General features: G+C 44.3%; 1 protein-coding gene across 1 annotated transcript in view; it reads right to left on the reverse strand.

Moving 5' to 3' along the window:
- CCDC178 (coiled-coil domain containing 178) overlaps positions 1–25,388 on the reverse strand; it is a 433,474-nt gene that overhangs the window by 288,053 nt on the left and 120,033 nt on the right. The window contains exons 13-14 of the mRNA XM_082258686.1: positions 18,908–18,970; positions 12,166–12,327 (exon numbers count right to left, since the gene is read on the reverse strand). Of these exons, the coding sequence (XP_082114812.1) occupies positions 12,166–12,327; positions 18,908–18,970 (225 nt within the window). The remainder of the gene's footprint in view (positions 1–12,165; positions 12,328–18,907; positions 18,971–25,388) is intronic.

Consider the following 25,388-nt stretch of genomic DNA (forward strand, 5'->3'; position numbering starts at 1 on the left):
ACTGTATGAATGTGCAATCTGATTATGTAGCTCTACCAGTATATATTGTGTTTTACAGAATTACATTGTACAAACAGGGAAAACTGCATACAAACAAGGAGAAAAACACATCACAAAGAAAATAAATATGTAATATGTGGTTCCCTTATCCTTTTAAATCGACATGTTCATATCTTTTTCGATGAAAAATCAAAGCTTTGTTTGCCCTCTTATTAACTACCAGGCTTTGGCCCCTTCATACATTTATGCAAATCCTATATGGGACAGATGTGATCCAAAAAGCATAGATTCAAATGTCATATAAAAAAGCATTAGTTCCAATGAAGGCTGTTCACATATTTGCATTGCGAATTTGATCCAGTTCAAAAAAGAGTCTTATGCGAATTTAGTTCGGTGCGATCCTCAGTTCCATAGACTTCTATAGGACCAGATTGAATTTGCAGTGATGTGAACATTGGACTGCAAATTAAATCTGGTCCTGTAGAAATATAATCGCAGAGGTGACCATTCCCCTCAAATTCGCACCTAAACATTTGCAGGGAAACTGCACATGCTAAGCAGCATTTGCATGTAAAATAAAAAAAAATCGCAAAGCGATTTCTCACCGTCTACTGCTTTAAATTTGCACCCAATTAGTGAACCAGGGCTCAATCTGGCATAGAAGTTTCCCCCTGATTCATGTGTATTTTAGTTTTGATTCCCCCTCTTTCTTTTTTGAAAACAAAATGACACCTTACTATGTAGAACTACAGAATTAACGGTCTACAGCAAAAGAGAAAATAGGACGCCTATACAATGATAGGTATGTATATGTCCTCATGGAGACAAATGTAAGACCTAACAGCTTAAAAACAATCTCAGGTATGACTTAAAATCAAACATCTTACTAGCTGTTAAAGCAGTTCAAAATTCAATGACGATATATTGCAGTATATCAGTCCATAGGTGTGGTAACTGATTTCATTTTTGTTGTTCAGGTTAAGCACATTTTTAGCAAGTACAGAAAATGCTTGTTGACCGTACAGACACTTCCACAGCACACATTTGCTGCAACAAAGCACACACGCAACAACACAGCCTTCACTATTTTCTTTTTTGCACTCTTGTTGAAGGGCTTTGGTTACTTAGACAGGGCAGTTCCACAAAACCCTCATCACAGGGAATGCAGACCATAACCAGGCGGTGGTACTAAAGGCTTTGGGGTTTTAAATAAATGATTACCTTGAAATAGAATGTTATTGTATTTGCTAATGCTAAACTTCAGACAACTAATTACATACAGTAAAGGTGTTGTTTTAACTGGTAAAGGATATGTACTTTTGTCCATCAATTCTGAAATTTACACAGCTCTTCCACATAGAGCAGCCCTGTCTTATAGGGCAGTATTCTCTGTTCCAGTTAAGTAACACGTACATTACAAGTCTTGCCCCTCCCCAAGCCTGTGAAAAGAGAAAAGCAGCAGACAAATTCTCTGTTATTCTGCTTTCTCCTCCTCTCAGCATATTCCTTGTTATCCCATGAGGACTATAGAAAAAAATGATTGGTTCCTTGTTCTGATTCTCTTTTTCCCAATCGGAACTTAGCTGTACATGACAGCAAGAGGCTGATACCAAGTCAGGTTTGGATACTTAAGCTGGCCATAGATGGGTTGTTTTTTTCTCTTTCAAAAGAGGGCTGATGGAAAAAAAATAAAAACTGACTTCCCCATCCAAACAAGTCTGGTGGATGGAGGAATCCTCCCTGCAGTGCTGTGCTATTGTATTTGGACAGCAGAGACTTTTCTGCTGACAGAAAACACTGATCAGCGTTGCAGCCATAAATCGAAAACTTTCCAACATCCATTTTACAAAAGTTGACTGTTTGATCAAGGTCTGGGGTGTGGTGGTAGATCACGGACTGAATGATCGGGAGGAGCTGGCCAGGGGTTTCTGGTAAAGCTCAGATTTTCCATCGAAAATAAAAGTGAGGGAGGTGGAAGGCCCTTATAGAGTAGTAGATTCATTCAAAAACAAGGATATAGTGTTTCCACAATAAAAGGAAAAAAGGTCAAAATGGACCCTCAACTGTTGAGGTTGCGGTCACCTAGCTAGGGGAGAACACCTGGCCTTCCTACAGCGCGGGTAGAGAAAACCTGTCTCCACCCAAGGCCAGTGTGGTCACTCTCCATACTTCGGCCATTCCCATCCTGTGTGCTCTGTGAGGGTTCTCAGATGGATGGAAGAAGTGGTAGAAAGAGACACCCCTTAGGTAGTTCGATTGGCAAAGCTACCCGATGTGGTTGTTCAAAGGATAGGCATGAGTCCTCTACTTTAGTAAAACATCCAATTACTTTTTTCACTGAATAAAACGCGTTTCATGGCTTTAAACTGTCACTTCCTCAGTTCAAGGTGATAAAATTGGTGTCCAGCATCAGCTGGTAGTGAGCTCCTCTTGGGAAACATTCTTGTGTCATTTCAGTGGATCACATGTAGCTCAACCACATCAGGCGCCTCTTGACTCTGCATAGTCTTTCTACTATTACTGTTAGTTCAACTTTTGTCAAGGGGGAACAGCCACGGATTGACCGAAATATATCTGGTCCCTGCTAACAAAATTTCATTCCCTCTGTGGCCAGCTTTAAAAAAAAAAACGAATTTTGTAGTGATAATGTAGTGATAAATGCGGAGCAGTGCTAACTTATGTATTTTACATCTACCTGGAGATCAGTTTTTTGTCACCATAATTAGGGTTGAGCGAACACCTAGATGTCCGTGTTCGACGGGTTCGGCCGAACTTTAAAAAAAAGTCCGGGTCCGTGTCCCGGACTTTTACCGAACTTTTCCCGGACACCGAACCCCATTGAAGTCAATGGGGACCCGAACTTTAAGGCACTAAAATGGCTCTAAAACACCAAAGGAAAGGGCTAGAGTGCTGCAAATGGCAGCAAAACGTAATTAAGAGCATGGCAAGTGCTCTGCAAACAAATGTGGATAGGGAAATAACTTAAAACAACAAAAAAAAAACAGAAAAATAAAACAATGTTCTTCTTCATCTCTGAAGGACGAGGCCCATATGGAGTAGGAGGGAGGTTGAGGTGGTGGTGGATGTGGCGGTGACATAGGCGTGCGCACAGGGTGTGCTGGGTGTGCCTGGGCACACCCTAATCACCTAGGGCACATAGCATTGCCAGTGAGGAGATGGGAAAGATCTCCCTGGGACCTGCTCTGCTCTATTTCTCCTTGCCTACAGGTACATGGCCCCGATACATTACTCTCCCTGCTGGCAAACACATGCATGTGTATTTCAACTTTGGGGTGCACACCTTAATGCAATAGGCTGCGCACACCTATGGGCGGTGTAGGTGGAAGCGGCGGTGGAGGAGGACCAGGGCCGGATTAACAGCATCATGGGCTTGGTGCTGAGGATTTTGAAGGGCCTTAAGGGCCGTGCCTTGCCATGCACCCAGAGGAGGAAGGGTGCAGCCATGCATGCCTAATTCAACATGGGATGCTGTCTCTGAAGCCCATAAACACATCCATGCATCGCCAACTGTCCCTCCTTGTCCGGCCTTCACGCTGTGTGGGGAGGTTCTGAGGGTGCTGCCTGGGGAAGCGAGCATAGAAGCCAGACTTCTGTGTTTACAAGTGACAGAAGAGCGGTAACAGTGAATATGGCCAACCCGGGGCCTATATAAAAGGTAGGGGCCTGGAGCTGCAGCTCCAATAGCCCCTACATTAATCTGGCCCTGAGGAGGAGGACGAGGTAGCCAACACTGCTTCTTTTCAAAAATTTTAAATGAGGGTACACCCCAAAAGAGTGAGAAAGAGCAAAAATGGAACAATGGGTGGGTAAGGTCGGTATCCATTGCTATTCTGCATAAGGTACGGAAAAGTCCCGTGGGATCCATGCCTGGTTCATTTTAATGAACGTGAGCTTGTCCACATTGTCTCTGGACAGGCGGCTGCGCTTGTCTGTTATAACGCCCCCAGCCGTGCTAAATTCCCGTTCAGATAATACACTGGCTGCAGGGCACGCCAGCACCTCCAAGGCGTAAAGGGCAAGCTCAGGCCATGTGCCCAATTTGGAGACCCAGAAGTTGAAGGGGGCAGACCCGTCATTCACTACATGTAGGCGTGTGCACACATACTGCTCCACCATGTTGGTAAAATGCTGCCTCCTGCTAAGACGTTCCATCTGAGCTGCTGGTGCTGCTGTTTGTTGTGGCGTGCTGACAAAGCTTTTCCACATTTCGGCCATGCTAACCCTGCCTTCTGAGGTGCTGGCGGTGCCCTGGTTGCGTTGGCGACCTCCTCCTCCTCCTCCTCTGCCTTGTGCTTCCACTGTGGCCCCGCTGTCAGATGGGAATGCCAGCAGCATGGCGTCTACCAGCGTGCGCTTGTACTCGCGCATCTTGCGATCGCGCTCCAGTGAGTGAATTAAGGACGGTACGTTGTCCTTGTAACGGGGATCCAGCAGCGTGGCCACCCAGTAATCAGCACAAGTTAGAATGTGGGCAACTCGGCGGTCGTTGTGGAGACACTGCAGCATGTAATCGCTCATGTGTGCCAGGCTGCCCAGAGGCGACGAAAGGCTGTCCTCTGTGGGAGGTGTATCGTCCGTGTCCTCTGTATCCCCCCAGCCACGCACCAGTGATGGCCATGAGCTGGCCTGGGTGCCACCCTGCTGTGAACATGGTTCCATCTCCTCCTCCAGCTCCTCCTCCTCCTCATCCTCCTCATCCTCCAGAACTGTGCCCCTGCTGGACAATTGCGTCCCTGGCGTTTGCGTGTGCAGGAACCCACCCTCGGAGCCCCTTGCGAATGACTGCCCTGAAAGCCTTGGAAATGTTACCTCTTCATCCTCCTCCTCCTCCTCATCCTGTGCCACATCCTCTTCCATCATCGCCCGAATTGTTTTTTCAAGGAGGCATAGAAGTGGGATAGTTAAGCTGAGAACGGCGTCATTGCCACTGGCCATGTTGGTGGAGTACTCAAAACAGCGCAACAAGGCACACAGGTCTCGCATGGAGGCCCAGTTATTGGTGGTGAAGTGGTGCTGTTCCGCAGAGCGACTCACGCGTGCGTGCTGCAGCTGAAACTCCACTATGGCCTGCTGCTGCTCGCACAGTCTTTCCAGCATGTGCAAGGTGGAGTTCCACCTTGTGGGCACGTCACATATGAGGCGGTGAGCGGGAAGGCCGAAGTTACGCTGCAGCGCTGCCAGGCGAGCAGCAGCAGGGTGAGAACGCCGAAAGTGCGCACAAACGGCCCGCACTTTCTGCAGCAGCTCTGACATATCGGGGTAGTTTTTAAGGAACCTCTGCACCACCAAATTCAGCACATGCGCCAGGCAAGGGATGTGCGTCAAACCGGCTAGGCCCAGAGCTGCTATGAGATTTCGCCCGTTATCATACACCACCAGGCCGGGCTTGAGGCTCGCTGGCAGCAACCACTCATTTGTCTGCTGTTCCATGCTCCTCCACAACTCCTGCGCGGTGTGTGGTTTGTCCCCCAAACAGGCAAGTTGTAAAACTGCCTGCTGTCGTTTACCCCTGGCCGTGCTGAAGTTGGTGGTGAAGGTGTTACGCTGTCCGGATGAGGAGGCGGTAGAGGATGAGGAAGCGGAGTAGGAGGAGTTACGAACAGGAGGCAAACTGAAGCGCCCTGCAATCCTCGGTGGTGGAAGGACATGCGCCAAATTGCTATCCGCCTCAGGCCCATCCGCCACTGCATTTACCCAGTGTGCCGTTAGGGAGATATAACGCCCCTGACCGTGCTTACTGGTCCACGTATCCGTAGTTAGGTGGACCTTGGCACAGATGGCGTTGCGCAGTGCACACCTGATATTTTCCCCCACTTGGTTGTGCAGGGAAGGGATGGCTTGCCTGGAAAAGTAGTGGCGGCTGGGCACGACGTACTGTGGGACAGCCACCGACATAAGGTTTTTAAAACTGTGCGTCTCCACCAGACGGAATGACAGCATTTCAAAGGCCAATAATTTTGAAATGCTGGCATTCAGGGCCAGGGATCGCGGGTGGGTAGGGGGGTACTTCCTCTTCTTCTCAAGTGTTTGGGAGATGGAAAGCTGAACGCTTCCACGGGACATTGTGGAGATGGTTGTTGGTGACCCAGGTGGTGGTGTTGCTGACAGATCGTCTGTTTGCGGGGTGGCAGGTGCCGGTATCACTACAGATGTGGCTGGAGCGGCCGAGACTGCAGCAGAAGAGGAAGCAGGATGAGCCAGAGACGTTTCTTGGTTTTGAAGGTGTGTACTCCACTGCAGCTCGTGCTTTGCACTTAGATGCCTGATCATGCAGGTTGTGCTCAGGTTGAGAAGGTTCATGCCTCGCTTCAAGCTCTGATTGCACAGGGTGCAAACCACTCGTGTCCTGTCATCAGCACATTTTCTAAAGAACTTCCACGCTAGAGAACTCCTTTGAGCTGACTTTGGTGCGCTCGTTCCCTTGCTGCGTTGGGCAGTAGCGGGCGTAGTGTCTAGGGCACGGCCGCTCCGCTTCTGCACCCTGCTCCCTCTTCTGCTGTGCTGGTGGCTCTGTGCGACCACCGCCTCTTCCTCCAAACTACTCAGGTCACCTGCATGACGTTCATTCCATGTGGGGTCGAGGACCTCATCGTCCTCCACATCATCTTCCACCCAGTCTTCACCCCTGCCCTCCTTGTCGGTCTCCACAATGCTGAACGCCGCAGCAGTTGGCACCTGCGTTTCGTCATCATCGGAGACGTGCTGCGATGATCCTTGCATGTACTCATCTTGAGAAATAAGTGGTTGGGCATCGCTGCACTCAATCTCTTCCACTTCTGGGGCAGGGCTAGGTGGATGGCCCTGGGAAACCCTGCTGACAGAGTCCTCAAAAAGAATAAGAGACTGCTGTATGGCTTGGGGCTCAGACTGCTGGCCTGATTTGCAAGGGGGTGAGGTGAAAGACGGTTGGACATTGGCTGCAGGTGCCAACTCTGACCTTTCTGCAGTAGACTGGGTGGGAGACAATGTGAAGGAACTGGAGGCACTGTCAGCAGCAAACCAATCTACTATCGCCTCAACTTGTTCTGGCCTCATCACTTCTAGGGGCGTTTGATGCCCTACCAAATACTGATGCAGGTTCTGTCGCCTACTCACACTTGAGGAAGGTGTTTCACTTGTGCGTGTAGCTGGCACAGATCGACCATGTCCTCTCCTTGCAACAGGAGCTCTACCAGCAGCACCACGACCCAGGCCACGGCCCTTATTTGACGGTCTCCTCATATTTCTGTAATTTAAGATCTTGCCCTAGAAAGGTTTTTATTGAATAGCGGAATAGAAAATATGATCCAAAAAAAGTGTATGTATATCACACGTACACAACCACACTAGGCCCCAATTACTATTGTTTGTACCCCTAAAAGGCTAGATGAGGAGTAGGGGGAGTATGGAACAGGCAGCACCCTCAAACCTTCAGAAGTATGAGATGAACCCCAACAACTTGGAAAGGTGGATCTCTCTCACACGTACCGACACAGACTATCCCGCAATTCAATTGATCCTCAAAGGTTTTTATTGAATAGCGGAATGGGAAATATGATCAAAAAAAGTGTATGTATCTCGCACGTACACAACCACACTAGGCCCCAATTACTATTGTTTGTACCCCTAAAAGGCTAGATGAGGAGTAGGGGGAGTATGGAACAGGCAGCACCCTCAAACCTTCAGAAGTATGAGATGAACCCCAACAACTTGGAAAGGTGGATCTCTCTCACACGTACCAACACAGACTATCCCCCAATTTAACTGATCCCCAAAGGTTTTTGATTAAATAGCGGAATAGAAAATATGATCCCAAAAAAGTGTATGTATATCACACGTACACAACCACACTAGGCCCCAATTACTATTGTTTGTACCCCTAAAAGGCTAGGAGTAGGGGGAGTATGGAACAGGCAGCACCCTCAAACCTTCAGAAGTATGAGATGAACCCCAACAACTTGGAAAGGTGGATCTCTCTCACACGTACCAACACAGACTATCCCCCAATTTAACTGATCCCCAAAGGTTTTTGATTAAATAGCGGAATAGAAAATATGATCCCAAAAAAGTGTATGTATATCACACGTACACAACCACACTAGGCCCCAATTACTATTGTTTGTACCCCTAAAAGGCTAGGAGTAGGGGGAGTATGGAACAGGCAGCACCCTCAAACCTTCAGAAGTATGAGATGAACCCCAACAACTTGGAAAGGTGGATCTCTCTCACACGTACCAACACAGACTATCCCCCAATTTAACTGATCCCCAAAGGTTTTTGATTAAATAGCGGAATAGAAAATATGATCCCAAAAAAGTGTATGTATATCACACGTACACAACCACACTAGGCCCCAATTACTATTGTTTGTACCCCTAAAAGGCTAGGAGTAGGGGGAGTATGGAACAGGCAGCACCCTCAAACCTTCAGAAGTATGAGATGAACCCCAACAACTTGGAAAGGTGGATCTCTCTCACACGTACCAACACAGACTATCCCCCAATTTAACTGATCCCCAAAGGTTTTTGATTAAATAGCGGAATAGAAAATATGATCCCAAAAAAGTGTATGTATATCACACGTACACAACCACACTAGGCCCCAATTACTATTGTTTGTACCCCTAAAAGGCTAGGAGTAGGGGGAGTATGGAACAGGCAGCACCCTCAAACCTTCAGAAGTATGAGATGAACCCCAACAACTTGGAAAGGTGGATCTCTCTCACACGTACCAACACAGACTATCCCCCAATTTAACTGATCCCCAAAGGTTTTTGATTAAATAGCGGAATAGAAAATATGATCCCAAAAAAGTGTATGTATATCACACGTACACAACCACACTAGGCCCCAATTACTATTGTTTGTACCCCTAAAAGGCTAGGAGTAGGGGGAGTATGGAACAGGCAGCACCCTCAAACCTTCAGAAGTATGAGATGAACCCCAACAACTTGGAAAGGTGGATCTCTCTCACACGTACCAACACAGACTATCCCCCAATTTAACTGATCCCCAAAGGTTTTTGATTAAATAGCGGAATAGAAAATATGATCCCAAAAAAGTGTATGTATATCACACGTACACAACCACACTAGGCCCCAATTACTATTGTTTGTACCCCTAAAAGGCTAGGAGTAGGGGGAGTATGGAACAGGCAGCACCCTCAAACCTTCAGAAGTATGAGATGAACCCCAACAACTTGGAAAGGTGGATCTCTCTCACACGTACCAACACAGACTATCCCCCAATTTAACTGATCCCCAAAGGTTTTTGATTAAATAGCGGAATAGAAAATATGATCCCAAAAAAGTGTATGTATATCACACGTACACAACCACACTAGGCCCCAATTACTATTGTTTGTACCCCTAAAAGGCTAGGAGTAGGGGGAGTATGGAACAGGCAGCACCCTCAAACCTTCAGAAGTATGAGATGAACCCCAACAACTTGGAAAGGTGGATCTCTCTCACACGTACCAACACAGACTATCCCCCAATTTAACTGATCCCCAAAGGTTTTTGATTAAATAGCGGAATAGAAAATATGATCCCAAAAAAGTGTATGTATATCACACGTACACAACCACACTAGGCCCCAATTACTATTGTTTGTACCCCTAAAAGGCTAGGAGTAGGGGGAGTATGGAACAGGCAGCACCCTCAAACCTTCAGAAGTATGAGATGAACCCCAACAACTTGGAAAGGTGGATCTCTCTCACACGTACCAACACAGACTATCCCCCAATTTAACTGATCCCCAAAGGTTTTTGATTAAATAGCGGAATAGAAAATATGATCCCAAAAAAGTGTATGTATATCACACGTACACAACCACACTAGGCCCCAATTACTATTGTTTGTACCCCTAAAAGGCTAGGAGTAGGGGGAGTATGGAACAGGCAGCACCCTCAAACCTTCAGAAGTATGAGATGAACCCCAACAACTTGGAAAGGTGGATCTCTCTCACACGTACCAACACAGACTATCCCCCAATTTAACTGATCCCCAAAGGTTTTTGATTAAATAGCGGAATAGAAAATATGATCCCAAAAAAGTGTATGTATATCACACGTACACAACCACACTAGGGCCCAATTACTATTGTTTGTACCCCTAAAAGGCTAGATGAGGAGTAGGGGGAGTATGGAACAGGCAGCACCCTCAAACCTTCAGAAGTATGAGATTGTGTTCACTGTACCCCACAAAGATTGAGTTCACTGCACCCCACAATGATTGTGTTCACTGCACCCCACAAAGATTGTGTTCACTGCACCTCACAAAGATTGTGTTCACTGTACCCCCCAAAGATTGTGTTCACTGCACCCCACAAAGATTCTGTTCACTGTACCCCACAAAGATTGTGTTCACTGCACCCCAAAAAGATTGTGTTCACTGCACCCCAAAAAGGATGTTGTTCACTGCACCCCAAAAAGGATGTTGTTCACTCCACCCCAAAAAGATTGTGTTCACTGCACCCCACAAAGATTGTGTTCACTGCACCCCAAAAAGATTGTGTTCACTGCACCCCAAAAATGATTTTGTTCACTGCACCCCAAAAAGGATTTTGTTCACTGCACCCCAAAAAGGATGTTGTTCACTCCACCCCAAAAAGATTGTGTTCACTGCACCCCACAAAGATTGTGTTCACTGCACCTCACAAAGATTGTGTTCACTGTACCCCCCAAAGATTGTGTTCACTGCACCCCACAAAGATTCTGTTCACTGTACCCCACAAAGATTGTGTTCACTGCACCCCAAAAAGATTGTGTTCACTGCACCCCAAAAAGGATGTTGTTCACTGCACCCCAAAAAGGATGTTGTTCACTCCACCCCAAAAAGATTGTGTTCACTGCACCCCACAAAGATTGTGTTCACTGCACCCCAAAAAGATTGTGTTCACTGCACCCCAAAAATGATTTTGTTCACTGCACCCCAAAAAGGATTTTGTTCACTGCACCCCAAAAAGGATGTTGTTCACTCCACCCCAAAAAGATTGTGTTCACTGCACCCCAAAAAGATTGTGTTCACTGCACCCCACAAAGGATTTTGTTCACTGCACCCCAAAAAGATTGTGTTCACTGCACCCCAAAAAGGATGTTGTTCACTGCACCCCAAAAAGGATTTTGTTCACTGCACCCCAAAAAGATTGTGTTCACTGCACCCCACAAAGGATTTTGTTCACTGCACCCCACAAAGATTGTGTTCACTGCACACCAAAAAGGATTGTGTTCACTGCACCCCAAAAAGATTTTGTTCACTGCACCCCAAAAAGATTGTGTTCACTGCAGCCCAAAAAGATTGTGTTCACTGCAGCCCAAAAAGATTGTGTTCACTGCAGCCCAAAAAGATTGTGTTCACTGCAGCCCAAAAAGATTGTGTTCACTGCAGCTCACACACAGAAAAATGGATGTGGATCACTGACACCTGCCTATCTCCAATCCCACACCACACAGCAATATCGATTGTAGTTTGTAGAACACAGTTTCCCTAAAATTCAGCAGACTCTGTCCCTAACAGGATTGAGAAGAGATCGTAGATCAGGATTGAGTGCAGACCCCACCCCCCACACAGCAATATCGATTGTAGTTTGTAGAAGACACTGACCCTATAATTCAGCAGACTCTATCCCTAAAATGCCTACAACTCGCCCTGCCTAAACACTCCGACCTGTCCCTCAATTCTATCCGGACACAAATGGTTTTTTCCTGCCTATCTTTCCCTAATCAGCAGCCAGCACGTTGATGTGTGCTCTGTCCCTGAATCTAAGCAGCATAATGACGCCGCTGCGGCTGCCTCGAACTTATAAAGACTTGGTCACATGCTTCAGACGGCCAATCACAGCTACTGAGACATTTGCAGGCATGGCTGGGATGGCTTAAGGCACACCAGTTAAACGATTGTTGATTGGCTGTTGAAAGCCCGCCATGAAAAGAGCGCCAAAGCATGCAAAACCCGGAAATAAAACGACCGAACACGGATTTTTACCCGAACATACAGTAAAGTGTCCGTGTCCGTGTTCGGGTACAAAAAATCCAATTATTCGGTACGAACACGAATAATACAGTCCGTGTTCGCTCAACACTAACCATAATGCAAAAGTCTCTTAAAAAACAATTGCGAACACGAACCTAGTATAATATGAAGCCAATACCCCCTGAGAACATTACCTCTGATTTCTGAGCATGATTTTCTGTTAACTTCCTGATTGCTGATTCCAACTCAGCAACCGGCAATTCAATCTCTTCCACCATCTTAGTCAATTCTTCTTTCAGTTTCTTGTTTTCCTTCTCTTTCTGCTGTCTATCAGCTATAAGTGTATTTATTCTTGCCTGATAAGAATATACAAATTAAAAAACAGCCAACAGCTAAAATAAGCAGCAAAATGTTTTGAAGGGTAAAATTCCTTGAAATGGGGGATGCAAGTGTGAGACTAAAGGCCCGTACACACGTACCGATCGTCGGCAGACAAGCGTCGGCCGATGACCGATCTGCCGATTGTAGACTTGTTAGTATGATGCCTCCGACAGCCGTCAGCGCACATTCTGCAGACAAGAATCTGTCATGCAAGCATTAAAATTTTTGTATGCCGACACCAGAACGGCCGATTGTTCGCCAGTCAGTACAGAATTCGGCCGACACACAGCTACAAATACCAACACGCATGATCAAACCAAATCAGGTCCCGGAAGAATTTTCTCTAGTAAACTCAACATTTTATCCAGAAAGAACTTTCGGCTCGCGGCAGTCCAAAAAATATGTGAAATGCGGAGCACATGCTCATCTTGATAAATGTGAGAAGAAGGAAGATGCTGCTCATAATGCCATACTTTTCTAATAAAAAGGCATGTGTTCTGTTATGATGAAGATAATGTTTGTCTATTCTATCTGTTATATCAAATTTTATAATTAACTAATTTTAACTCTTCACCATTATTTTTGTATTTTCACAGCAAAGATCTAACTATTGATATGACCCTTTATTCTTTTATGAATTAATGTATAAAACATATTTTTCAGGTTATGCACAATATTAAACATGTTAACAAATTCAGATAGGCCATTTTTTATTTCCAATTTTCTTTATTTTTTGGATCTCAGAAAAAACAAATGAAAACATTAATACTCTCCGTATTTAAAAAATAAACATAAAAAAGGTCAATTTGGACTAAATTAAATTAGAAAATGACAAACAGGGGTAAAATAAATAATAGGGTACAAAAATTATAATTGCTGATAACTGTAATCAGGCTGCCATGAGGGCAGGTTTTGATCCTGCTGGCCATATTGCCACTGGCCATGTGGCATTTGGCGAGGTGGTGGTTGTTGTGGAGGTGGAGGGCATGGGTGCTCCTCGCATGCGTGGCTGTGCTCTGTAAGGACGCCCTTTCCGCCTTTTGCAGCACATCGAGAATAATTTTTCGGGCATAGTGACACTGCTTGAGGTCCACCTGCCCTAAAATTTTGCCCGTCATATTCCCGAAGGACTCATTTGCCTCCGGTTTCCTACGTAGGGCTATGGTGGCCTCATGTATGAATCCATCTGTGATATCATCCACGTGCTTCCTCTTTTGCCTCCGTTTGGCAGGAGGAGGTGGTGCTGGAAATAGTTCCAAGGGGTCCACAGGCTCCTGGCTGCAACCTGGCTCCTCCTCAGTGATACTTCCCTGTTGATGAAATGAACAATTGATTAGAATGTTATAGTGTATATAAAAATGCATGTTTGTTATATTGTTGTGAACAAATAGCAGACTTTACATTCAGTGGCGTATCTAGGGTCTCCAGTGCCCTTGTTGAGGAGCTGTATTTGGCAACAACCCCCCCCCCCCCAAGATCAATGTAAAAATGTAACCCCCCCCCCCCCCCCCCAAAAAAAAATCTAAAAGGGCATTAAATGTTTCTCATTTGTCCCTTGTTTGCCCAGTGTAGAGCTCTCTAGTGGGCAATCATTGTCTCAGGTGTGAAAAACAAGAAAGAGAGGGGGGAGAGATAGAGAGAGGGAGAGAAAGAGGGGGTGTGAGAGAGAGAGGAGGGGGGTTGCAGAGAGAGAGGGGCCAGAACTTGCAGAGGGCTTGATGTAGGGCATTGAGGGTGAAGCAGTGCAGGGAAACAGGAATAAGGAAGCCACCTGCCTTGCTGACCCAGAGTGAGAGACCAGAGACATGGAAGCAAGGATGGATGGATCATTTGCAGGAGCTGTTAGTTTGTTAGTTTTGTTTTAAAATAGGTTGAGCCAGAGGAATGCTGAGGCTCCAGCAGTGTTTGTTAGGACTGGAGGTGTGCTGGGGATGCAGCAGTGTTTGTAAGACCAGAGGTGTGCTGGGGATGCAGCAGTGTTTGTAAGACCGGAGGTGTGCTGGGGATGCAGCAGTGTTTGTAAGACCGGAGGTGTGCTGGGGATGCAGTGAGAGGCAGTCTCAGTCTCCTGGTCTTTTGGCTCAGCTGCTCTTAAGCTGCATTAAGCTGCTCTCAATGTTTTACACCTGCATGAAGCAGCTCTCAATGTTTTACACCTGCATGAATCCGCCTGCAAACTGGGGGTTCTGGGGTGTGCAGGCTGAGTGGATTGTTAAAAAAATCACTAAAACAATGCCAATGTTTTTGCGACCCACCCCCCTTGGCCTGCGCCCCTGGTGGTTGCCTGTCATGCCAACCCCTTGCTATGCCAGTTTACATAAAGGGTCAATTATGGTTTAGCTTATAATTTTGTTACATGATTACATTTTTAGAAGACAATATATAGTGAAATGCCATACCTGAGTCAAATTGCCCTCTAGGATATCTTCATCCTGGCTGGGATCAACAGACACTGAGCCCTCTGCCGAAGACGAAGGCAGCGTGGAAATTGATGGCCTCGATTCCAATGTGTCTGCCAGGAACCTGAGGTTATCAAAATACCACAGCCGTGGTACAGGTATCTCTTCAGCAGCTGCTCCTGACCTTATGGCCTCCTCAATTTTTTTAACCTCTCGCCTGTAGGCACTGCGAATGGACCAGGTCTAAAGCTGTGTAAAGAAACACTAAATGTATGATGGCTGTCCTATTCACATATTTACATGTTAATGAAAGCATTTTGGACACTGGCATATGCGAGTTGCTGGAGGTGTCAATGAAATGTTAAAGATCCCAACAGTTTTAACGCATATCACAGTGCGATCTGACATTTCATACAGGATCGGATCATACAAGTGGGAACGACTGTGCGATCCTATCCTGATGCAGCTGAATAAATGCATCATGTGCGACTTTTGTGCGAGTGCAGTGCGAATTGAGACATACACTTTGTATGGCTACATTCGCACTGAACACGCACACAAGTCGCACATGACCCTTTATTTCTGATGTATCAGGATTGGATCACACAGTGCTTCACACTTGTGTAATACAATCCTGTGGAAAAAGTTAGTGGCGGGTCAGCCTTATGCGATGCAGGAAGGATGCAAAGTCGCAGACTTCCCGCATCGCATAAGTGTGACTCAACACTCAAGGTACTAGCAGTCCTAGGATTCAATATGGCATTGATATTGCCAGTAGCAATCAGTGTAGGGAGATCAGTGTAATCTATAGTGTATTGCTTGTTCGTTGCTCTAGTTCACTTTCCATTACCTATATATATAACACTTTGAGATGAAGAATGATCAAGTTTCACATAACACTGACATATCCTAACATTGGTGGGCAGTGAGAAGGATGTCATAAATGAACACAACATAACAGGTGTAGGTACGTTGTTAATACCCTAATGTATTATATGAAATATATAGTATGGGCAACTTCTGGACAATGACCACCAATGTAAGGTGACATTAGATGAACCTTGGGTGTGACCTAGTTCTCAATGTGACAGGGTTTGTGGAAATTTTGTGGGGTGCAGAAGGCCCTTGTATTTACACAACTGGCTCAAAAATAACACATGGCCATCATCACTTTGGATCAGCTGGTGAGAGACTACAGTAAAGAAACACACTGATGAATGTATTAACCCTTCCAAAGTCACACATATATAACACATGATTAACCCAAAAAATTATGTTTGGCATATGTGCCCAAATGATTAGAATCCACAATACAGAATCATTGCAAGTTTTGTTTAATGTGTTCAAAAATCTTAGATCTATGACATTTATCTTGTTAGGAAATTATTTATGAAGTTTATTGGTTGTGTGACAGTGATTGCTGCCAGGACACAGCTCCTCTCCCCACGAAATAGTCCAGATATTCCTGGCGGATCTGACGGGCCCTGTGTGATGCCAATCCTGACCGTCCAACTTGCATTGACGTCATGGACTCCACTTGGTCAGGAGGTTGGGCCTCTCCACTTGTACCTGGCATAGCAGGGTCAGTATCCAGTTGCTGCAATACATAATTGTGTACATTCCTGCGTAGGAAGTTGTGCAAAATGCAGCAAAACAAGACCACATTATCCACTTTGTACAGTGCCAGGTGTATGGACGTCAGGAATATCCGGAACCGGTTGGCCATTATCCCGAAGGCATTCTCCACAACTCTGCGAGCTCTGGACAACCGGTAGTTGTAAATCCTTTGGTCGGGGGTGAGGTTCCTCTGAGGGTAGGGCTTCATGAGATGCTCCCCAAGCGCAAAAGCATCATCTGCGATAAACACAAAGCTCATACCCTCAACAGTTTGCTCCCTGGATGGCAGGTTCAGAGTGCCGTTATGAAGACGACGAGCGAACTCCGTCTGCTCAATAACTCCCCCATCCGAATTGCGGCCATTTTTGCCAATATCCAAATAAATAAACTCATAGTTTGCATTAACTATGGCTAGCATGACTATACTAAAAAATCCTTTATAATTATAATAAAATGTGCCGGAATTCGGAGGGGGGACAATGCGGACGTGCTTCCCATCAATAGCACCCCCATAATTGGGAAAATTCCACTTCTCCAGAAATTGAGCAGCAATCTCCAGCCATTCCTCTGCGTTTGAAGGGAACTGTGGGGGAAAAAAAAAATTAGTGCTTGAGCACATCACATTATTAATTACACACACAGTTGTCTGTTAAATGCTTATGCAACTTTTAAAAAATATAAACAACAGGAAGGCAAACGTTGGGATTTGGGGATGTAACATCTACATACATTTATTTTCAACCTCCTATTGTTCTTATATTGTAAAGGGCCATACACACTATAAGATTCTCTGAAGACTTTTTCGTGCAGATTTACCTTTTCTATGTAGTGCAAGTGCCTGCCAGATTGCATAGGATTTGAAAGTGTTTGTTTGACCTCATATTATTTGGTTTTGGTAAATCGGAAGGATAAATTGTTCTGACAATCTTATAGTGTGTATGGCCCATTATACTCACCAGCTAGAGCAGAGATTTACAAACTACGGCTCTCCAGCTGTTGCAGAACTACACATCCCATGAGGCCTTGTAATTCTATGACATTCACAGACATGACTAGGCATGATGGAAATTGTAGTTCCTGAACAACTGGAGGGCCATAGTTTGAAGACCTCTGAGCTTGAGCTTTGGTATATGCTGACTTTGAGATTTAGCATGTGGGTGGGGGGATGGGTAAGTAAAACTGGGCATTTATACATCAATAAGGGCTTGTGGTCAGTGAAGGTTTTAACATCATTACATAAACATACACAATCATAGGTGGGAATGGATGGACTGATGTATTTAAGATAAATCATAAACTAGGTAATAAAACATTGGCCAAGGAATAATTGTTTGAGGGAAAGTAATAAAATGACACAAATTCAAAATACTGTTAACAGGCAATGCGTTTAGGGACACATAGGAGAGAATGGTGGGGTGGTTAGTGGGTAATTTTATAAATGGTTAAGATAATCTACATCTTTACTACTATGTGCATGCAGACAGAGGGTAGTTACAAAATAATGGCCTGTGTCAATTGCTGTACATCCAAAAACATCATAATTCGGGTGAAACGACTAATACATGTAATGTAAAAAATAAAACATACCTTGATATAGTCCTTCTGCAAGACCCTGATGATGGCAGAGCAGGTCTCAGGGATGATGACTCCAAGTGCTTGGGGGGAGATGCCTGTGGTGAACTTCAGATCCTGCAGGCTTCTCCCTGTTGCAAGATACCTCAAAGTCGCAATTAACCTTTGCTCAGGAGTAATTGCAAGCCGCATACAAGTATCCTGCTTCAGAATATAGGGGGACACCAGGGCAAGAAGACGGTAAAAGATGGGATCCGTCATCCTCAAATAATTCCTGAAGTCATCAGGATTATTTTCCTGGAGCTCCCTCAGCAAGGACATATGAGAAAATTGATCACGGTTAAGCAACCAATTTTTCGTCCAGGAGGTCCGCTTCTTCTTCCTATTGCTCGTACGTCGTCTCAGAGCCAAAACTCCAACACTAACGACAGCAACGGTCGAATTCACGGTCGCCATAATAAATTCTCGAACGATGTCTCGGAAAATAGCGAAATGTCGTCAACCAAACAAATGCTACCGAAATCAGCGCGAGATGCCCAGAAGGGTCACGGCCAAACACTCACTTCTTCTTTTGTAGCGGCGAACATGCGTGGAAAGTAGTGACGTCAGTTTCTGTCGGCAGACAAATGTCCTGGGCAAGTTTTGAGCACTTTTCAACAGACAAACAACAAACACGCCAGCCGTGAACATTTGTCGGCCGATCTGTCGGCCGACGATCGGTACGTGTGTACGGGCCTTAAGTAAAAAAACTAAATGAAAAACTGTACTAATATCCAAAGTGCAAGATCTAAAGCTGCCAGTATACAGCAGTCAGATGAGGAAAAGATTAATGCTGATTGGTTGCTATGATTTGGAAACTTTTCACATTCCTCACTGCATCATTGAATAAGCCAATGAAAACTGCCACAGTCATTAGTAAATATATTTAGCGTTCCTCCTTTTGCCAAACCCATCTATAATGGTTTACCTGTGTATTCTGAGCGACTCTGACTTCCTCAATAATTTGCTTCCTCAAAGAATCAACCAAGTTCTTCAAAAGGAAAAAAAAGACAATATGAGAAGTGAAATATATTTTCATTTAAAGACAACAGTTTCAAAACTCAAGGAACATATAAAAATATCTTTTTAGTCTACATATTTTTTCCAGGTCATTTACTGAAAGTAGGCCAAAGGATTAGCATTAAAAACAGGCAACATGCATTTTCAGAAGCATAGTCCAGCAATGGGAGCCTCCATATTTTTTTTCTTTATATTATTGGGTACACAGGAGTTTTACTAAGCATCAATGAGCTAATTTAAATCTGGAATACAGATTAAATAAATATCATATAAATACAAGAGCCATCTGTAAAAAAAAAAAAAAACTCCTGCAATTAGCCCCTGTGCAAGAGCTTCCTGTAATAAAGACCATTTCCTGCTGCTCTTTATCCTTATGCAAGGTGACTGGTCCTGTATCAACCTACCTGTAGTTCTCTGTGGGCAGCCTGTATTCGACGGTCCTGCTGGGTTCCACCCACATGTCTGCTCTTGATGTGCAACACAGTGATAATATCACAGCTTTTCAAAGGCGTTTGGCGCACAAAAAAAGGATTTACAGTCATGTGTAAAGTAAGTACATGCCTTGGAAATCATTGCTTTTTTTCAATATTTTTGAACAGGCACAAATTACATTTTTATTCTGATCTACAGAAAAGGCAGATTTGTCATAGTAAAAAAAAATAAGTAAACCTCTACATTTATCACCACTTCAAATCCATGTATTCAGAATCGGGTGTTCAACATTTTCAAGATTAGGTGCCAATGAAAAGAACCTCCTTAAGGAGTATGCATTTGGAACCTGTATTATTTAAATGTCAGATTTCTAGGGTATGGTGTTCCCTTTGCTATTGACAGGTGTAGGGTCATCATGCCAAGATCAATAGAGCTCTGTACAGCCCTTGGAAAGAAAGTTGTACTTGCCTATGAGTCAATTTAGGGATTTAAAAAGATGCCTAAATTGTTTGAAATCAATAACTCCACTAAAATGAAAACAATCTACCATAACTGCTAATTTGTACAAAAACTGCCCAGCCCAGCAAAGTCATCCCCAGAGCTGAGAATTTGATGCCAAAAGAGGTTTCCAAGAACCCCAAATTGTTTTTTACAGGATCTGCATTTAAATCTTGCAACAGCTGGTTTAATACATCTATAATCATGCATCTACAATCAAGAGACTGCATTGATTGAACCTGCATGGGGGAGTGCAAAAAAGAACATTAGAGCAAGGCTACAGTATGCTAATAAAGGAGACGTACAGCCAAAATTATTTTACTGTATTTTTCCTGTGGATCACAGGAGTGCAGTTCGTTCTGAACTCCTGTGACCTGAGGTCTGCTGTCAGCTGACGTCATAGAGCTGGGCCTGCTGTAAGGCAAAATTGTGACAATGGAGTCAGGATCTCCCATAATGCCTGGACAGGCACCCAGATCAGCCTCTGAGAGCCTGAGCCGGCCCCTTCTACCCGCTGTACAGCCCAGCGCTCCAGTGGGCTCTGGAGGGGGGGCAGAGCAGAGAGTCGGTGACTGACAGTCAGCAGCTCTCTGCTCACGGAGCTGTGAGAACCGTGCAATTGGCGATGTTTGATCGCTTAGTTCTTAGTGGGGACAGGTGCAGCATCTGACCTTAAACAAAAAAAAAACATACTTCTCTTTTAAACAGATAAGGAAGGAAAAACGACATGACATGACATAGAAAAAAAAAAAAACTATTGTCACTAAATGACAGTTCTGTTTTTGTTTGTAAAATTCATACCATGTTCATAGGTTGTTTCCAAAAATGTGTGAGGTCCTTTCAAGAAAAGAAAAGATATTTGGTCAATGATGTCACCCAGGATTCCCCTGGTGGTTTTTGACATTTACCAGCCAGCAAGGGACTGTCATTTTTTTTATAGGAGTAGCTGTGGTTTGTCGATAGAGAAGAGGCGGGAGTAGCGGCTGTTTTTTTCTCATCGTTCATCGTGATGTTAGATTTACTTTGCGGGACAAAATGATTGACATTGGTCTTATACCAGGAGGCCATGAGGTTTTTCAATAAAAAGGAGTTTTTCACAGTGCTGTGTTTTTATTCACTATTCAATTTTTAATTGTAATGAGTAACAAGGGGTACTATGCACTCCTTACTCATGCACATAGGAGAGGACTGGATATTTGGAGACTCTCTTATTTTAAAGGAGGCTTCCAAAGTCTGATAATTCCACCCTCCACAGACTCGCATATGCACCTGGCCAAGGGTGGGGGCTTTGCGTGCCCCCCCCCCCCCATAAGGTACTCTGTAAATGCCGAAACTATATATGGTATGGTTCAGGAGTAAGGGCACACTGCCGCTTCCCCCTCCTCTTTCCTGGCCAGCCAGGCTGCATGCTTTTATAAGGATCTAGTATAAAATTTGGGGGGATCCTATGCCACTTCTGTGTGCCTGGGGTCCCCCTCAAAGTCCATACCAGATCCTTATCAAGGGTAGGAGTCTGATATGAATTTGGAGACAGGAGCTAGTCATTTTTTTTATAGGGTGTCCTCCTTAAAGTCTTTTGTAGAACTATATGGCCTGGTGCATTTCAGGATGGGAGGGCTGCACACTTGCTGCTTCCCCCTTTCCTTGCCACCCAGGTTGCATGACTGGATAAAGGATCTCTTCAAAAGTTTAAGGGAACCCCAAGGCAAAAAAAAGGGCATGGGGTCTGAACCCAAAATGTATACCAAACCCTTATTCAGGCATACAGCCTGGCTAACCAGCAAAGGGAGGCAGCAAGCATAACCTCCCCTACCATACCAGGCCAAGTGCCCTCAACATTGGAAGGGTATCTTAGTGCATTCTCCCCATGTTGATGGGAACAAGGGCCTCATCCTCACAGCCCAGCAGTGATACCACCACTAAATAAATTACTTTCTGGCTGCAGCAGCTGGAGGTTCATGTGGCCAGGCAAACTGGCCAAAAGTGGCCACTTAGTCTGTTTATTTGGCGAACTGTGAGGATGCTTGGTTTGGGTCAAACTCATGGTCGACCAAAATCTGAAGCTCATCCGTAATAGCAACCGAACTTGTTTTAGTTTAAAGTAATCAGATGAAAAAAATAAAAATTACATTTGGTTGCTATATGCTGAATAATGTACATACTACACGGCTCTTTATCCTATTTTAAAGCCCATCTAAACTTAGAAAAATGTTTTTTTATTTATTGCAGCCTGCCATTCCTTACATGTGGTAGCTGCACTAGTTTTCTCCTTTTAGGCTAAGAATCTTGCTAGAAATGTAATGCACTTGTCATGTCCTTTGGGCTTAAATACAAGCACAAAAAACCTTATCTATACTGTGTAAATAACAAATTTTTCCTTTAAGACCAGTCATAGATGGATATTACATGGATATTCTTATCCATGTAATATACTCACTCAGTCTGCTGCTTCTGCTGGCTCTTCCTGGTACTCCCTTGGTCAAGTCCTGGGTCCAAGCACCTTACATCACATCGGAGGGGCTTGCTCACCATTGTCCACCTGGAGGGTTGCCACCTGCTGGTGACTTATTGATACGTTTTTTTAATGTCTTTTAAATGTAAGTCCATATTTATTGTTTTTCATTTCACCAATATGTTTTAATACATGCTACACTTAGATGGTGCTTTTCTCTCCTTTTTTTTTTTTTTGTTTATACATGGTTTGTACCCAAATTGATCGATTGATCAACTTGAGTATATTCAGCATCCCCATAAATGGTTCAAATCTCAGTTGGTTCCTGCTGAACCCGCCGAGATTTGAACCGCCTATGGCCAGCTTTAATCCATCATGTTGTGGAAATAACAAAAGCCTGTGTGACAACTATGGCTGCCCCGACAGTTATAGTGGGGAAAAGAATAGACAGGAAGGTGGAGGAAGTGTATGAAGGTAAAAAGAAAGCCTGAAAAAGCCTAATGTAGTCACTGTTTAGAAACTGGTAAGCTTCAATATTATACATTTTTTTGGTTAAATATGCTTTAAATCTGTATTTGTATCTAAAATAGATCAAACACATATTTTGAAAACATACAGCCCTTCCTATTAATATAAAGTTTTTTACAATTCGCCCTTGTCTCCAATTAACTTGTACATGTGTAGAAATTCAAATCTTTGACCCCGCACTTGGCCAGTTCTTCTCAGCATGTCATAGTTGAGCAGATATGCAAAAAAGTATGGCAGCTGTGAATTTGTTTCACTCCAGCTCTGTATAAGCTAGAAAGTAAGTTAACATTTTATAGTGCAAGGAGTATTCAGATAATCTGTGAGGGTGACAGGAAGTGAATTTGCATAAAAGGTAAAACTTGCAAGGAATATAGAAAAAAAATGTTAGATTGTTAAATTTGCTGATTTTATCAGCTTTTTATGTTGAAACAATCTGTTCAATTTAGAATGGGTATTTTTTCAACTGTTGTCTATATACTATATGTTCCTAAACTAAAGGATCAATCCACTAAATATACAGCTAAAATACACATGTAGGCACTTTACCTCCAAAAATATGTTTAACTATGTTCCATCAGTTTTGCGAATCACACATCCAGGACATACTGTATAAGCAGAATTCCCTGTGTCACCTCTAAATCTGCAGCGAGCTCAAAGACAAGCCTCACCATTTTGAAAAACAAAGTGGACTCACCCAACCACTCTAGCAGACCAAAGAAACTCCCCATCCACCCCAACAGACAAAGTGCACAGGCTCATCCATCCTAGCAGACAAATAAACACCCTCTATCCATTTCAGAAGGTAAAGTGGACTGCCCCACCCACCCTAGAAGACAAAAAAGTCTCCCATCGACTTCAATATAGTGGACTCCCCCATCTACCCCCAGCAGACAAAGTGGATACCCTCATCCACCCCGGCAGACTAAGTTGACTTCCCCATCCACCCAGCAGATAAAGTGGACTCCCTTATCCACCCCAGCAGACTAAACAGACTCCCCATCCACCCCAGCAGTAAAATGAAAGTGGGCTCCCCTATCCACTCCAGCAGACAAAGAGGACTCACCCATCCACCCCAAAAGACAAAGATGACTCCTCCATCCACCTCAAGAGACATCGTGACTTTCCCCATCTACCCCCAGCAGACAAAGTAGATTCCCCCATCCAACTCAGCAGACAAGAATGAGTCCCCCATACACCCCAAAAGACAAAATAAAGTCTCCCATTTATTCAAGCAGACAAAGTGTACTCCCCCGTCCACCACTCCAGACAAAGTGAACTCCCTTATCCACCTTGGCAGACAAAGTGGACTACCCTATCCACCCTAGCAGACAAAATGGACTCTCCCATCCACTCCTGCGAACAAAACGGAATCCCCCATCCACTCCTGCGAAGAAAGTTGACTACCCCATTCACCCCTGCAGACAAAGTGGACTAGCCCATCCACCCCTGCATACAAATGGACTACCCATTCACCGGAGCACACAAAGTGGACTTCCATATCCAATCCAGGAGACAAAGTAGACTAGCCCATCCACCCAGCAGACAAAGTGGACTCCCCCATCCACCCCTGTAGACAAAGTGGACCCCACACCATCCACCCCAGCAGACAAAGTGGACTTACCCATCCAATCCTGTGGAAAAAAGTGGACTCCTCCATCCACCCCAGCAGACAATGTAGACTTTCCCATCCACCCCTGCAGACAAAGTGGACCCCCCATCCAACCCTGCAGACAAAGTGGACCCCTCATCCAATGCCGCACACAAAGTGGACTCCCCTATCCACCTCTGCAGACAAAGTGGACTCTCCTATCTACTGCAGCAGACAAAGTGAACTTCCCTATCCAATCAAGCAGACAAAGTGGACTCCCCCATCCATTCCTGCAGGTAGAAGAGAACACCAACTTTTGCTGGGAACAAATTTAAATATTACAAATCTCTGCAAATGTCATATAATTTTGTACTGTGTTACTGCATCAGCCACTGGATAACATTTTTGCAGCAAGTTGAGATGTAAAAATGTCACAAATTATGTAAAAAGTTATTTACTATATTAATTAGGAAGCACAAAAAAATGAACCAATCACTGCCTAGCTGTCTAGGCATGAATTCCACCTTCTCTTTTTGCACTTGGATGGGTTCTACAATGCTACCCCCTTTTATATTAGTATTGTGTGAATACCAAAAACATAAAAATCAACTGCTAAAATTAAGAGAGAGATAAGTAAACTTGCAAGTTGCTAACTAGAAGGGGGTTAGTTAAGGAAATCATCAAGCCTATATATTTGAATTATAGCAACAATACAGAAGCTGAACGTTGCAAGATATGTTTTATCTCCTTTACTCAACATTTATCTTTTTGTAAACAGTTATCTTTGCGTAAGTTTCCAGCAGTGTGCATTAGAAGGCGCAGAAAAATATAAGCAAAATAAAATTCAGCTTAGATTTACACTAATGCGGTGCCAGAAACCCTGCGATCCGT

Source organism: Pelophylax lessonae, assembly GCF_965119305.1.
Source record: "Pelophylax lessonae genome assembly, chromosome: 5".
Lineage (NCBI taxonomy): Eukaryota > Metazoa > Chordata > Amphibia > Anura > Ranidae > Pelophylax > Pelophylax lessonae.